The sequence below is a fragment of the Solanum lycopersicum genome, chromosome 4, assembly GCF_036512215.1.
Source record: "Solanum lycopersicum chromosome 4, SLM_r2.1".
NCBI classification, from domain to species: Eukaryota; Viridiplantae; Streptophyta; class Magnoliopsida; order Solanales; family Solanaceae; genus Solanum; species Solanum lycopersicum.
In genome coordinates, this window is record NC_090803.1 from 64,653,769 (window position 1) to 64,670,377 (window position 16,609).

Consider the following 16,609-nt stretch of genomic DNA (forward strand, 5'->3'; position numbering starts at 1 on the left):
GAGTATTTAAAAATGATGAGTTTAATTTTTAAATTATTATGGTATACTTTTTCTATGTCAAAGTATTTTTTAAAAGAAAAAAAAAATTGTCAAAGGATTTGTCGTTTTTAAGTTTAACAATCGATGTAGCTGGTCATAATTAAGTGAATACAAAGAAAAGAAGTAAGACAACAATTAAGTCAATTAATATCTACGATGTGAATTAGAATAATATTAGCTCGCAAAAAAAATAAATGAATTACTTTTTCTCATATTACTAATATGATATTAGTGTAACTTGTTCAAATTTTGAATATTATTGGTTATATCATAAGATGTTCGATAATTTTAAAAAGTAGTATAATCACATTTAATAAGATAGATGTTCGTTTTAATAAAAATAACACTACACACACATTTAAGATGTTAAATATCAAGTTATAAACAAACTTTTTAATAATAAACTACTTATAGCATATTATTATCAAGTTATAGCATATCAAGAAATAATATATTATTCTCATTAATTTTTTAAAATAATAATTAACTTATTTAAATAATTCAATTACCATATTTAAACCAATGTAGTTAATTAAATTTATTATTTTAAGTTACCTTTTTTAAACAAAACTCTTAATTAATGTAATTTAAATTAAATATTATATAGTTACCTTTTTTAAGATAACTACAAATTCTATGTAGTTAATTTAAATTAAATATTATATGTAATTTCACCAAATTCGCACGCCTAAATTGTTACTTTCACCAAATTTTCTCTCAAAATAACTTCTCTCTTAACAGTCTTCTTCAAGAATTCTCAAATATTTGCATTCAAATCTTCATTTTTAGCACTCAAATCTTCAACTCTTGCGATAAACAAACCGTACAGTGTCGAAAATAGGCAACGAAACCCCGAGAAAAAGTAGAAGATTGAATGAAGAAGCAAGCTCAGACGATTTTCATGCTCCATCTTTCAAAATTTTATCACAAACACAATCTCAACCTTTATCTGTTAAAGTTAAATATAGATCAGAGAAATCAACAATATAAAAAAAACAAACAAACATCCAAAGGAAAACGAGAAGAAGAGAAAAGGGAAAGAAAAGAAAAAAGTAGATGAATCTGAGAAAAGGACAAAAGAAAGAGGAAAGAAAAGGAAAGGAAAAGAAATCGAGGAATCATCAGATTCTGAATCTGATTTTGTGGAAGAGTTGATAAAATCAAAATCCAAAAAATCAAGAGCATCTGAAATCGGTACTTCACATTTACAAGAAGAAGAAGAAACAGTTAAACCCAATAAAAGTTCAAAGGTTAGTAAAAGTTAATTTTTTAAAACTTTTTTATGTTCTGTTATTTTTATTTTCTGTTATTTGGGTATAAAATAATTAAAATATAAATTTTGTGTAAATAAATAATGTATGAATTGTATGAAATTTTTGTGTAAATAAATAATGTATTTTTTATGTATGATTCACTGTATAAATTTGTATGATTTATATATGAGTTGAGTTTTTAGTATTGTATATTATAATTATATACGAATATTGTATGATTTAATATTGTATGATTTGTGAATATATAATTGGATTACAACAAAGTATGATTTTTGATAAATAATAATGTATTAATGTTGTATGATTTTGTGTATAAAATAATTACTATATTTCACTATAGGAATGTATGCATTAATGTATTAACTTTGTATGCTATGTGTATGAAATGCTATATTGTCTATTACAATATCAGTGTACGAATAATGTATTAGTGTTGTATGTCGCATATTTTTTACTATTATTAAAAGTATTAAAGTTGTATGTTTTTTATGTTCTGATTTTGATGTATGAATTAATGTAGTGGTACTGTTTGAGTAGTAGTTTATAGTTTAAAAGTCATAAATTGTTATTTTTTTTAAAATCAAATGTGTATTAATATTGTATGCATTGTGTATGAATTGATGTACAATTTTTGTATGCTTTGTGTATGAATTGAATTGAATGTCCATTTAACATACCAGTATATATATGATTTTATATGACATTATATAGTTTGATAAATGTATTAATTTAATTTACCAATTTTATAGGAGAAGAAAATACAAATACATTTGTCTTCATGTATTAACATGAATGTGTTTGCGGATCTGTTGACCTTCCTAGGTCAAGACAAGTTTCAACAATTCTTACAAGAAACACCGTTGTGAATTTTTTTATGATTTGCATGACATAAAAATCCATGTTACGACATATATTTATTCTTGAAACTAAAAATGACAGGGATGACATGTTTGTTATGAATGTAAATGGTACAAAATTACATCTTGGGTTGAAAGAATTTGTTGCTGTAACCGGTCTAAAATGTGGACCAATCTCTGATTTTGTATCTGTACCTATCAAAATAATTCATACAAACTTCATACACATTTAATATATCATTCACTGACATATACACTATTTCAATTAAACAAAAAGAATATAGTTTCTATACAAAATTAATACAAAATATATATTATAATTTCAACAGAAACATATATTGTAAGTTTAACAAAATATAGATTTTCATACACAATTAATACAAGTTTCTTATAAATTTCATACACAATTAATACAATTTTAATACTTCACCAGTACACAGAATTATATCTTCTTACTTTTTGAATATTATCTGAGCATGTTTTACCATTAAATACAAACTTTATATAATTTTCAGACATTATTCATACATTTGTAATACTTCACCTGTACAAAGAATTATATCTAATTATTATTTGTCTAGTTAATAAATGTACGTTTTTCTATTTTCTTCAGAAATCAACTAACACACGAATCTTCAATTTAATTACAACTCAAACACATTTATATTTACTTATCGTTTTTCAAAATGACATACGTAACTTGATTGTTTATCAAAAAAAAAAAGAACATACAAACTATATTTTAGATCTAACAATAATAATAAAAAAATCGAACACTTTTTTTTATACATGTACAAAACAATAAATATAATTAAAACCAACAATTCATAATTAAAACAACAAATCATAACAAAAATCAATATGATGAATTTCACTTTCCACCATGTTTTATTAATATCGACACATTGTTCTCCATCAAATCAAATCAAATTGTTTTCAACGCCAAAATTTATTCAACTACTAATAAAAAATGAAAGTAAAATCTGCAAATCTCAAAAAGATTGTGAAATTTTGGAAAACAAAATGACATGTACGTTCATGCCAAATTGGTAGAGCCTTTCAAGGAATTAAATCAAAAATTAATATCATTTAAACTAATTTGAGAGAGTTAAGGCAACTAACTAATCTAAAAAAATTTAAAATCCCTTAAAACGTGCTAATTTATTAACAGTAATTAATAATTATATTTAATTTATTTAATGAAAGATCCCATTTTCCATTATTAATTTGTCCGTTTTTTTAATTTATTTTTTATTTTAAGAACTCTTTTTAATAATTTAAAATTCACATTATATTTATTTTTTTAAAATGCTATAACTTGAGATATTAAATGTTATACTATGAAATTCAAACTCTAGTGTTATAACTTGAGAATATTACTATAAAAAATGCTATATACCTAATTTACACTTCATTTTATATATTAGCAAATTACCCGTTAAAATTAAGAAGGATGAATAATATCGTTATAGAGAGATCAGTACAAACTTATTTGTTCGGCAATTGTGAAAAAATTAGTTGATATACAGAACTATTTAAGTTTTCAATTGGCAAAAAATGATCTTCTATCATTTTTTTTATTTTAATTTTTTTTTTCAACGTTTTTTTTTCCACTCTCAATCTATTATTCACTATACACATGATTGTGAGTTATTTAGGTGCTAAAAAGCTCTTCCCTTATTGTGAAGCTCAAGTTAAATTCAGTCAAGTTATCCATAATGTTTTAAAAAAGAAGAGAACTAATCTCACATAATCAATTAAATTTTAAAGCACAAGTAAATTATGATTTTTTTTTACCTAATCTAAAATCTAATCATTTCACTAAGAAAATCACTGTGTGAATAATTCAATTAGATAGAAGACCTAACTGGGCAGTTTCAAGTCATCCACTTACTCTCTACATAGCATATAATTCAGCACACAAATGCTGGGAGCAAACACAATAATCACAATAATTCAGTTGATTGACTATCTGCATGTAATCTCCTTTCTTATTACCACTTTCCTACTCGACGTAAAATAAATTTTTAAAAAGAATGCTAAATCACAGCCTACAGTGCAAGGGGTTAGGTAGTTTTCTTATGAAGATTTTATGCACAGTACCAGTAATAATGCTAATGGCCAAACATTATTTATCTGGACATACATTGTCTATACTACAATGCACCAGGTGATCCACTGGCCAGAATACAAGATCAGCACATATGGGCCATGACAAATGGATGGCGCAAAGGAGATTAAAACTACTACAACGACATAAATTGGACTTAATTCATTGAGAACATATCACTTAGAATAGCTAATTCAACTAAAAGCACCTAAGAAGGGCTTATTTCAATCCACACAGGAACGCCAGAATTGGCAATAGTTTTAATAAAAATGAGATATATCCTCTCCAAAATGTCACTCTGATACAATTCCATCTTAATGAAGCTCTCTGTCCAGAGCCTTCGCTAATTGAGATCAGGTTTAGCTCACAAGAACAAACAGTGGCTTATCTCCTAAGCGCTCACGGCCCTGAATTAAAAACAAACGTAAACAGAAAATATGAATTAGGGAAAAATAAACTAGTATAACATAATGGAACAGGAATAACATAAGAAGGGCAGAGAACAATATCGACCACCTCTTAGTAAACAGAAAAGAAAATAATTTGGATAGAAGATTAAGTTTGCAATCAAAGATAGATAGACAATATGCACTCACAAGCCCAATAGACTGTTTACAGTATCGTGCTAAGAAAATCCAGCAATGGGATGTGAAAATCAAGAAATATTAGCTGATTACATATATCAATAATAGAATTGCTGGCATACCTTCAATTCTGGCAACTCAATGACGCATGCGCATTCGACTACCTCAACTCCAACACGCTCTGTGAAGAAACAGCAAGTAAACAAATTTAAGAATTTGAAACTCCAATCTTACAACTCACACAAGTCCTCTGCAAAAGTTCCAAAAGATCGTGTTGTGTTTTCAAATAGTTGGAAGCAAAAGACGTGGTCAAACATCTAATAAATAAAAGGTTTCTCTCTCGTGGTTATGATAGCTTAGGATTTTACGTAGGAATGGCAATGGGGTGGGGCGGGGTGGGGCGGGTTTAAGGCTATGTGGGGCAGGGCAGGGCGGGTTGAAGTGGGTTTTTTTTAATTAATGCGGGCGGGACCGGGCAGGTATATGTTATTTTATGTGGGTTCAAATTTAATATTTACTTTTTCCATGTTATAAGAGTTTATTAAGATAATTTCTATAAATCTACTATACTAATAATACAATTTCTTACATGTTTTCCAATTGAACTCTAAAAAATAAAATTTTAAGTCACTATCCTATTAAATTAATACAACTTAGTGAGAAAATAATTTATTTTTATGAAATTTATTTTAGTATCAAAATTAACTAGAAAAAGAAAATATTAAAAAAGTTACTCGTGGTGGGTTTAAAATGAAAAAAGTTGTTATGCGGGCAGATTAAAAAATTTACGGGTTAAGCTCAACCCAACCCAACCCCATCCCGCACCGCCCCATTGTCATCCCTAATTTTACTCATCTTGTGTCTTAAGATCAGGGAAGACAGGTTAAGTAGAACATAAAGAACTGGATAACAGTGAATGGGCTTTTCAACCAACTAGGATATCTTTCAGACAATTAGAACTGAATAAAGGTAAAGTACCAAGAAGCCTAATCGCAGCACTTAGAGTCCCTCCAGTCGCAATTAGATCATCTACCACGAGGGCACGTTCACCAGCTTGCACAGCACCTACATGCATCTCAATCTTGTCTGTTCCATACTCCAAAGAGTACTCTTCTGAAATAACCTCCCCTGAGAAAATGGGAAAAGCAGCAGAGTGAAACCTTGTGCGATGCAATGCCAAAAGAACTAACCTTCATGGATTGTCTCATTGAGTTTCGTCATGAATCATGGAGATGAAGCAATAACCAACAGAAATGATCAGTTTTCACTTTTGACCTTCATAGTACATACAAGCAAGGACATAGTCATAAAAGACCCAATGATTTTATTCACTGAACAGGAAATGGATCTAATCAATTTGTCTAGTCAAGAGTCTCAGCCTGATTTTAAAAATTTGATATTGACAGTGTGTTCACCATTATTAAGTTGCATCCCAGTTCAAAGCTTATCTTGTGCTCTTATTGTGACTCACTAGTACAACTAACATTACAAAGTTAAACACATGAAGATGATGATAGAACTACCTAAAACTGAATGCAGGACTGGACTGAAAAAGTAAACTAAGAATGACTTTATACACATGCACAAAATGCACCTAGTCATTTACTTTGAACTGGATACTACTCATTTCTTTTCATATTTTAAAGCCTTGAAGTTTTCAAATTTTCGATGGAATTAAGCTACATTGCAAGCCTGTTCTAAGCTGCTTGAATGTTCTCAGTTTCTTTTTCTTTTGATACTAGATAAGCGTGTATCAATGTTTCTAGATGTGATTACACTTTCTTTCTCCACACCCCCTCTCCCCCATGCTCGAGCAAACAGCAAACAAACCGCACATGCAAGAAAAATACAACTCCCACTGAGATGACAAGGCAGAAAAATAGTGATAAAGCTTACCAGGTAACTTCTTGGGTTTCCTCATGGGGACAAATTTTGCTCCAATAGCCAATGCAATGGGAGGACCAAAGATAAAACCTCTTGCTTCAATACCTGAAGTAGAACATTACCACATGCTCAAAGTTAATTTTCCAGAACAAATGTGGGGTTTATCACCTATGAGAGCAATATTTAGAGTCAAACATGCTAAAAAGGAGCAAGAAAACAGGAAATGGCTACACCCTAGCCTTGATTACTAGGAACTCATGGATACACAATATATACACTCTGAACTTCCAATGAATCAGGGATCTAGAACTTGACAGTGGTATCTCATTCATAAGAAAAAGGCAACAATGAAGAGGAAAGATGAGTATTATTTTCTTTCATATTTCTTGAACCTAACTATTGAAAAAAATAAAATGAGCTTTATATTTCCTTCTCACCTACCTTTTACCAGCAGTACATGGAAACTCAAATATCCTATAATCTTTCCACCGATGGAAGCATGGTCCACAATTGGAAGTACATGTTATTTTGTTTTGTTTTCTTTTAATTTCTTGTGGGCATGTGAAGGAGAAGAGTATTCTCTTCAAAAATGTGAGAAATTTTCATTAAAATAAACTCGCCACCAAGGCCTAGCTCAAGTGGCAAAAAGGTGGAGGCTTTGTGACTTGGGTTGCAGGTTCAAGCCCACACCATGCAAAGCGAAGTGGAGAAGGGTAGAGGGGCAGGCCCATTATCAACTGAGTTTAGAAGGCTATGACTGGTCCATAGGGCATCCGGTCCAATTTTGCTGTTAGAAATAAAATTTCCACACGTCTGCACATTTCAGATTAATGGCGCATGTCTCAGCTGACAGCTATGCATCACCAATCCCTATTCCAAATTGAAGTTTTGGCATTCTTTGGTGCATGTTGTTTTGTATTTTACATAGGTTAACATGTTCACCTATGAAATTCAAGAATAATCTAAACTTGACCACGTAAAAATGCTTAAGGTTCACCCAGTATCCATCAGATTACATAAGTATTTTTCATTTAATACTTACAACTGAAGTCAAGTGTTGGAGAGCTGAAGAGATTGATTACTCTTGGTCAGTGTTACCAGCAGAGATACTGTCCCAAATCCCAAAAAATGAACAAGCAAGAAAACCTCCAAAAGAGACTTCTCCAGCCACATTATCTTGTATAATTATAAAAATCAAGCTATCATGCTTGTCTAAAGTACTTATATGAGGTGTTCAACTAAACACATAATTTCCAATTCTGTAACTCACAAATTTAGGAATGATAGTGGTAAAACTACAAAAAAGATGTGAAGTGTTGGTCACAAGAAAATGAAGCTATTCTTCTTTTTCCTTTTATTAATATAAACGTTAAATCTGAAGCTTGTAGTATCATGTTGAGATATATAGTTTCCCACATAGTCCAAGTGCTTACAAAAGAATTATAGTTATCTAGGGCTTTTCCATTGGGTTAGATTCTCAAAGTATCATAAATCTAACTATCTAAAGCAACATTTTGCTTTTCTAAAAGATCGTGCCTGAATTATAAAAACAAAGTTACAGCCTTTAGGGGTCATTTGGTAGGATGCATTAGAAAAAATATAGAATGCATTAGCTTTGCCTACTACTAATATTATGCTTAATACTCTTTTTCAACCTAGTATAACTAATATAAGCATTTATTAATACATCATATTCAGCACTATTCTTATACACTCTACCAAACCACCGTGTTTTCCTTTTAAGCTACACATAAAATGCTGATGAATAGAGAATTTAGCAACCTAAAACATCATATGGTGTAGTATTCATAGCATAACTCCTAGATCGTGAAAATTCAGCTTCTAAAGCTTGAAATTAACTATCCTTTAAACTACTGACATCAAAATGAAACAGTTCAGGCTTCAGCATTACAAATTCAGAAACAAAGAACTGACCTGCAACCACACTGATGTTTTTGTCCTTATATCTCTCAACGAACAAATCAATAGTGTCCTTAAACGCCTTTGGATCAAGTAGCAAAGTCGTTATATCCTGAAACATGATCCCTGCAAAAAATTAAAAAAAAATATCACCACACAGCAAAACACTCACTCCGTTAGCACAAAAACAAAACAAAAAAACACAAGTTCTACTGCTATAAGCACCAGAATCATTCAAAGAAGAGGAAGAAGAAATAGGTACCTGGTTTAGGAAAGTCGGGTATGACCCGAATAGCAGAAGCAATTCCAGCGATACGTTCATCTTTAAGATCATGAGGCGCCATAACTTCTGAGCTTACTAGATCTCCGATCGGGATCGTTTTCAGCTCCGGTTCTTCACCTGCTCCGGCTCCGGCAGCTCCTTTTGACACAGAGATAGGTGAAAAAAGCCGAGTATTTCTACTGGGAAGGGTGGTTAGGGTGGTGGTAGGTGATTTTATTTGGACCGAATTACCCCTGTGATAATATCTATTTGTAACTTTTTCTGGGACGAAATTAACCCTGGTGAATTTGAGAGCAACCTTTTGGGCCATTGACTCCATTTTAGTGTAAGATTTCGCAAAAGAGAGTCTTTTTAAATTACTGTATGGTTGGTGGAAACTGATGTACAAAGGGTAATTTCGTCACTTTAAGATTGAATGGTGCACTGAAAAAATGATGACATACTTACCAAAAAAAGAGTATAAATTCAATAAATAAAGAAAATATATAATCAAATTATTTAGAAAATATTATGCATATAATTTTTTAATAATAAAAATAGGGTACATATAAACGGAGTTATTTTGTCGAATTAAATTATATATATAAATATAAAATATGTTATCAAATTAATTATATCAACATATTAAAACTTAAAAATCTTTCGACATTAGAACCTAAAGCAACGAAATCTTTTTAAAAGAATTGCGATTTGTTGTGGTTAATTAATTTTATTTTTTTAATTTTAAAGCAATCATTTGCGGTTGATCTAGATTTCAAAAATATTTTTGAGAGAAAATTATTGTTTTTAATTTTTGCTTACTATTCCGGTATAAGCTTAATTAAACATTTCAACTTCTTAAAATAATCATTTGATTAAAGAAAATTGACTTTCAAAAACTTGATTAAGCAAATTATTTCGTTTATGTTAGTGACATCATCTTTAATGTTGTTACATATTTTTTTTCTTTTATCTTTATTTGAACTTGTTAACTAAATAACTACTTTCTATGAAGTGATATTTCAAAATTGTAAACTATCAAAATTGCATATTTTTCACAACTAAGAAAGCAAAGTATTGACATTCAAGATTTGGAGTGAAAGAATCAAAATCTAAATTATGTTAATTTGTGTTTTCAATTGGTTACGGAGGAATAATTCTTTTTTTCCAAAAATATCATGTGCCATAAATACTTTCTATTATTTTATTTTTTCTATTCAATTTATTATATGCAGCATGTTTCACGACTTAAATACAGATAATACTATCTAAGCAACTTCAATGCTAAAAGCAACTCAAAAAAAAAAGGAGTCGATGCTTATAGAAAAGCTACCTTTAGTGGTGAAAGGACTTGTGTTAGGTGAGCACAACTTGATAGTTTTAGACGACATAGTGATTGAGATTGAAATTTGGAAACTTTCGTAAATAGCTATTATAATAAATTTAATTATGCTCTATAATTATAGTTTATATATTAGTAAAAGGGATAAATATATTTTTGAACTATAGTAAATGATATACAGATGCCCTGCCGTCTAAAAAACTAGAGTATATGCCCTTCACTCCAATAGAAGACTAAATAGGGACATATGGCGCAATTGTATCCATCGATTCAATATCGGTTAGGTAGATAAGATTATGACAAGTGTATGTTTGTTTGTATAAAGGGTATATATACGCTAGTTTTCGGACGGCAGGGGTACAAATGTCCCTAAAGTATGACAGAGGTATCTACATACCATTTACGATAGGTCGTGGGCATATTTGTCCTTTTTCCCTTGTATATTTATGGGTTGTAGGTACAGTTTAAGTTACTTCATTTGTATAATTCGCGAATTTGTATGATTTGTAGATATATTTGTATAATTTAGTTATTTTTGTATAAGCTCAAAATAACAAAATTATATAATTAAAAACATCAAAAGTGTAAAAAATTATACAAATTATGAATTATACAAATGTGTGAATTATATAAAACTAAAAAGTTGAGTCGCATAATTATAGCTAAAAGTAGGCCACTAATTAACAGATATATGTAACACTTATACACATAATTTTTCCTTCAAATGTTACGTCTGATTTCAAAAAAATTATCTGAAGTATGACTTTTTGCAAAAATTAAATAACTTTATATACTTTTTACTAAAATTGTGGTTTGATAAGTCCTATTCTTACATATTTAATTGAAATTGGGAATTTGGCAAGGCAAAACTTTGAATATTTTTACTAAAATTATGAACTTGACAAGACTTGCGATATATATTAATAAAACTTACCAATGCCAACTTTAGACATATTTTTACTAAAGTTTTGACCCTAAGAAGGCCAACTTCATACATTTTTGACAAAACTATAAAATTGGGCTCTAAAAGGCCTTATGCTAAAATAGATTTGGGCCATAACAAAATTGAGAACAACAGACCCAATATTGCCTGGCAAAAATGACACGAGATAATCGTTTTGATTTTTGAAAATCTGTATTTACAATATATTTAACTTTTAAAAATTATTTAAAATTTCATCAGTTTTGGTAAATTTCAAACCATTTATGTTGCTGTTTTTTTCCTCCCCAGACTGTGGGTCAAGTCATGGTCGGGTAATTGAGATTTTCTGATTAATATGAGTTGTGGTGGAATGATTGAGATCTCTTCATCCTTAATAAAAAATCTCGAGTATAAACTCTTGATAATGAAATAAATTATATTAAAACGTCATCCAAAAAATGAACCTCGCATTGTGCAAAGTCAAAAAAATAGTGTTGTCTACCAAGTATATCATCTATGCTCTTTGTTTTAGTTTGAACATGTGTTTTGTAAGTTTGAGATATAAAATTTGTCTTTTCTCTAATGAATTGCAAAATGTACTTTTAAGTTCAATGAATACTGGACTAAGTTTTCGAAAATAATATCTCAATTTTATAAAATAATACTTGTGCAACATGGACCAATTTTCATTGAAAGAATGGAAATAAACGTGTTTCATATTGTGGAATGTATCTTTCGATTAATTTAGGAGTATATAATTTATTTGTGCTTCGTGGCATATAATTATATAAAAGACCTCTTAAGGGAATGTACGACAATTATAGAGTCCGAAGCCTAAAGGGTACAAAATATTAATAAAAATTTTAAAACGGTATATAAAATTTTATATTAACCAAAACGGCAAAATCGCTGCATCAACAGCGATTTACTTCCCCGGAAAAAACAAAATCGCTGCAGAGGCAGTGATTTTGCAAAATGTGAATTTTTTTTTTTTAAAAAATGAAATCGCTACCTAGACAGCGATTTTAATTTTTTTTTTAAAGTCACTGCCTAGACAACGATTTATAATTTCTATTTTTTTTAAAATAAGGAAAATCACTGCCTAGGCATTCTGATTCAGTAAAAATATAAAATAAAATCTATATGATTGTTCATGAAATTCTCTTAATTTTTTTAATTTAATATTGTTGATTATTTTGTGCTAAATTACGTGAATATTGAGTAAGCAATGACTTTAGTCTTCAGCCGACTTTGCTCTTGCATGACGCATTATATTGGCTTTATCTTACTAGAATCTATATGTATATATATATTTCGTAAATATCAAATTAAAATTGAGTTTTAATTTTCCTAGTACTTTCCTTATTATATAATTTTCTTCCAAAGCTTATTATAGCACCAAGTCCAACTCGAGCCGAGCTTGAGGAAACTTAGACTATGAGAAAATAGTTGATTTATTGGGAAAAAATTTATTCGCACGGGGTGTTTATATCAAGCCAATATAACAATCACGTGATTTAATGAAGTAGATGAACTACAAATTTAAATACATTGCATACATATATTGACTTGGCGTAAATACCTTGTGAAGATAAGTTTTATCCGATTTATTGTTATTCCTCGTTCGATATTGCATGTCAAAAAATCTTATATTAAAAATAAAATGCTATTAATAAAGGCGATTTCATATTCATAAAAACTTGAACCTGAAAAGAGGAATGAACACTTATAACTCTTATGAACATAATATTATTAAATTTACACAATTATGGCTAGGTGACTTGCTAGCAATATTTCCTTGCATTCATATGCTATTATTTTTTGGCTATATATAACGATTAGTTGACTTAACAATAACTAATTAGTGATAAGTGGTACTCTAGAAGTTTCTGTTAATTAATTTATAAGTGTGGAATTTTAGATGTTTCCACGTTGCCAGGTTCTTAGTACCTAAAATATGGGGTCAAATATGGATCCTCTTTAGGAAATTCAACTGTTGAATAGTATATGTACAGCTGCCGGTCAACTACCAATTTTTTTTTTTATCGGTGATAAAATAAAATTCGAATTCATATTAACAAGGTGATCAATAAAGTTATGATCAACTATCCGATGTTCCTGCGTAAATTATGTAGTTAATTAGTACTAATACAAGTTCTTGTATCATTTAAGATAGGATGTTGTTTTGATATAGTTAAATAAATTTATATATAATTAAATATTTAATATATATTATATTTACGATAAATAAATAATTTTTTATGCACACGTGCATAACATGTTGTATCCGTCCCTTGAATACATAAATTAATGAGTTTTTATTTAATTTTATTATTTATGCTTAAAATTTCACGTAAAATATTTGTGATTTTCAAGAGATGATTTTATCATTTTATTGAAGCAATGTAGGATTATATTTTATTTTCAACATGTTTCAATTAAAAATATTAAAGTAAGAATTTCATGAGAACTTATTTCGACCTATTAATTAGATGTCTTTTCTCTTTTTCCTTTTCCTGGGTTGTTACTAAAATTAGAGTTAGTCATATAAATATAGATACAAATGAGTTTAGGTGTACTCCTTAACAAGAGAATAGAGATGCATGTAATCATGATATGTCGATTACCTAATCAAATCGATCTATAGTAATATAAGCGTAATTTAGGTGTGATAAATTGACAGGTTGAAAATAGATTAAATAAAAATAAATGATATGTTTATTTGTTTATACTAACGTTTTATTTTTAAAAAGGGCTAATTGACATTCATATTATTGATGATTTTAGATATAACTATGTGAGATTTGAGAATATAAGCCAAAACCCAAAATATAAGTTTAGCATTCAGAAGTCAAGAACTCATTAAAAATATAACAAGCAAAAAATCCATTTTTATTGTATAATTCCATATTTATCTATTTTAAATTTTCATTTATCCAACTCATTTTTATTGGATCGACCCAAATGATTAATTCTTTAAAAAAAAAAAAACATTTTGTCACCCCTACCATAATCTAGCATTATTTTATTTAAAATTCTGACAAAAATCTAATGTAATCTATTTTATAATCAAATGAAATATTTAACGGATCGTTTTGTAAGAAAGATAAGATAGATAAAATATCTCATATTAGAAAAATATTTTTCATCATAATTTGATCGTCAGACATAATTTAAATATTTTTTTTCTTAGAAATCTCTTATGTGTCCTTTATTCCTCGTACCAAACGAGGCACGACCCAAGAATTTTTTTAGTAGTATTACTTTTATCATTTTTATAAATGTAAGAAGGGAATATATAATACTAGCTAAAGTGAAAACTCTTTAACATCCAGATTCATTGAACACTATGTTAACAAGTAGCCACATCATGGGATGCATCACTAAAAATTGAACAGGCATGTCAAGTGGAGAATGACCACCTTTTTATTCGTCCTTTGACTACAACTATTCATTGTTATTTTGGTAAAATAGAATAATATATCAAAGAGTTTGAATGCCATTCAAATTACGGTAACTTTGAAGAAAGTGAGTCAATATAGTTTAAAAAACATTGTGTATATTAATAGTACTAAAATGTATTCTTTTTGCCTATATTTTGATCACTTGTTAATTTACTGGAAAATACCATGTCTTTTCCTTTAAAGCCATCTTTAGATATAGTAAGAAATGGTCCTAGCAAATGTACCAAGTAATTGTGAGTCACACTCATGTCACCCTTGCTATGATTCAATTATTAACAATCTAATAATAGTACTCCATTAGATAAGACTAAGGACTATGAAATTAGTGTTTTTGTATGGTGTCCGAGTTAATCTGTGCGTATTTTAAATTTTATGAAGTATTTGCTGGCTACTATCTCATATCGTATAGATATCAAATAATTTTATTTATCATGATTGGATAACAACAATATATATCTCGTGTAGGGTCATGGGCAAGGGCGAAGCCAACATATACTATAAGGAGGTTTATTTGAAATTCGTTCAGCAGGAAATATTACTATTTTTGTATATATTTAGAATTAACTTTTATGTATAAATGTCAAACCACATTCAGTTAATTTACGTACGTGTTTATTTCTTCATATTTTGTACTCTTATTCAAAATTATAGCTCCGCTTGTGATTATGAAAAGACTAACATGTACACAAATCTTATCAATATCTAATGTTATTTCGGAAACACTCTCGATCCCGTTAAAAGTTAAACAAATAAAAAAATAAAAGAAATCAACTACTAATATTTTTACCTTTATTGAAATCTCATTAAAAAAAAAAATAATCTACCTAATAAGTTTTATATGGTGAAATAGCTATGTCTATCTAAAGTCCATTCACCAAATATTTTTATAATAAAATGTGCAAATTGGTAGTAAAGATGCATGCATTTATATATGGGTGAATTAGCAGTAGCCGACTCTTGATGAAACGAAGTTAAAGTCGGCGAAACCAATTCAAGTCACAGTCACCCTTGGCAACTTTAGTCTTCAATTGCCTTACACACACACACACGGGGTGCTCTAGAAAGGCATTTTTGTCATCTTTTCCCATAAGTTATTGCCAAATGGACCAACTCAATAGCTTTTTAAACTTACAAAATTAAAATAAACTATGCTTCATAATTAGGTTGGAGATAGGTGAGGAAATTATTAAAAGAGGGAAAAATTAGTTCCCCTCTAATTCAATTTTCTTCCCCTATTTTAGTCAACTAAGCAATAAAGGAGGGAAAAAAAAAAAACTTTCCCACTGCATCTTTTTTTTTTTTTACATCTACACTTTGTCACTTGTTAGTATGAAACAAACTTACAAGAAACTATAGATAAATACCAATTATATCAAGTAAAAAGTTTATATAAAAATACGGAAAAGGTTCGATTAATAAATACCAATTATATCAAGTAAAAAGTTTATATAAAAATACGGAAAAGGTTCGATTATAGTCTCGTTTCACTTATTATATTTAAAATTTTGACAAATTTACCCAAAAAAATCACATTATTTATCATATCATCTTTTTTAATTAATATTTCGTAGTATTAAATCTTGAAAAATTAATAGAAGAGTAATAATATTTCATAGTATTAAATCTTGAAAAATTAATAGAAGAGTAAGTAATTTATATGAAGGGCAAAACTTGGAGAAAAATAATTATTTCTCCGTGATATGTTAAAAGTGATCAATAAAAAATATACTCTGCTTTTACAAAGAATGATCTAGTTTGACTTGAAACAGAGTTTACGAAAACAAAGAATATTTTTGATCATGTGATTCTAATTAAAGTTATGTACAAAATTACTTTTTAATCTTGTGGCCTTAAACATGTCATGTGGAAAGTTATTATAAAAAAAAGAAGATATTTTTCTTTTTAAAATAGATTAAAAAGGAAAAAAAATGCTTATTTTTTTAAAGCGCAA

General features: G+C 28.8%; 1 protein-coding gene across 1 annotated transcript; it reads right to left on the minus strand.

Moving 5' to 3' along the window:
* Positions 1-4,276: 4,276 nt before the first annotated feature.
* On the minus strand, positions 4,277-9,113 carry LOC101260722 (adenine phosphoribosyltransferase 1). The gene is made up of 6 exons (NM_001329210.1): positions 8,931-9,113; positions 8,684-8,794; positions 6,761-6,853; positions 5,843-5,992; positions 4,987-5,045; positions 4,277-4,687 (listed from the first exon to the last, which is right to left on the minus strand). The coding sequence occupies exons 1-6, from the start codon at positions 9,010-9,012 to the stop codon at positions 4,640-4,642; spliced, it is 543 nt and encodes a 180-aa protein (NP_001316139.1). The 5' UTR covers positions 9,013-9,113; the 3' UTR covers positions 4,277-4,639.
* Positions 9,114-16,609: the final 7,496 nt, after the last annotated feature.

Bases quoted from the DNA above. Each gene is read 5' to 3' on its own strand.
- LOC101260722 (NM_001329210.1), bottom strand. From the start codon at position 9,012: ATGGCGCCTCATGATCTTAAAGATGAACGTATCGCTGGAATTGCTTCT. The intron at 5,046-5,842 runs GTACTTTACCTT...GTTTCTTCACAG, and splicing joins TGCTGCGATTAGGCTTCTTG to AGCGTGTTGGAGTTGAGGTA. The intron at 4,688-4,986 runs GTATGCCAGCAA...TTTTTAATTCAG, and splicing joins TTGAGTTGCCAGAATTGAAG to GGCCGTGAGCGCTTAGGAGA.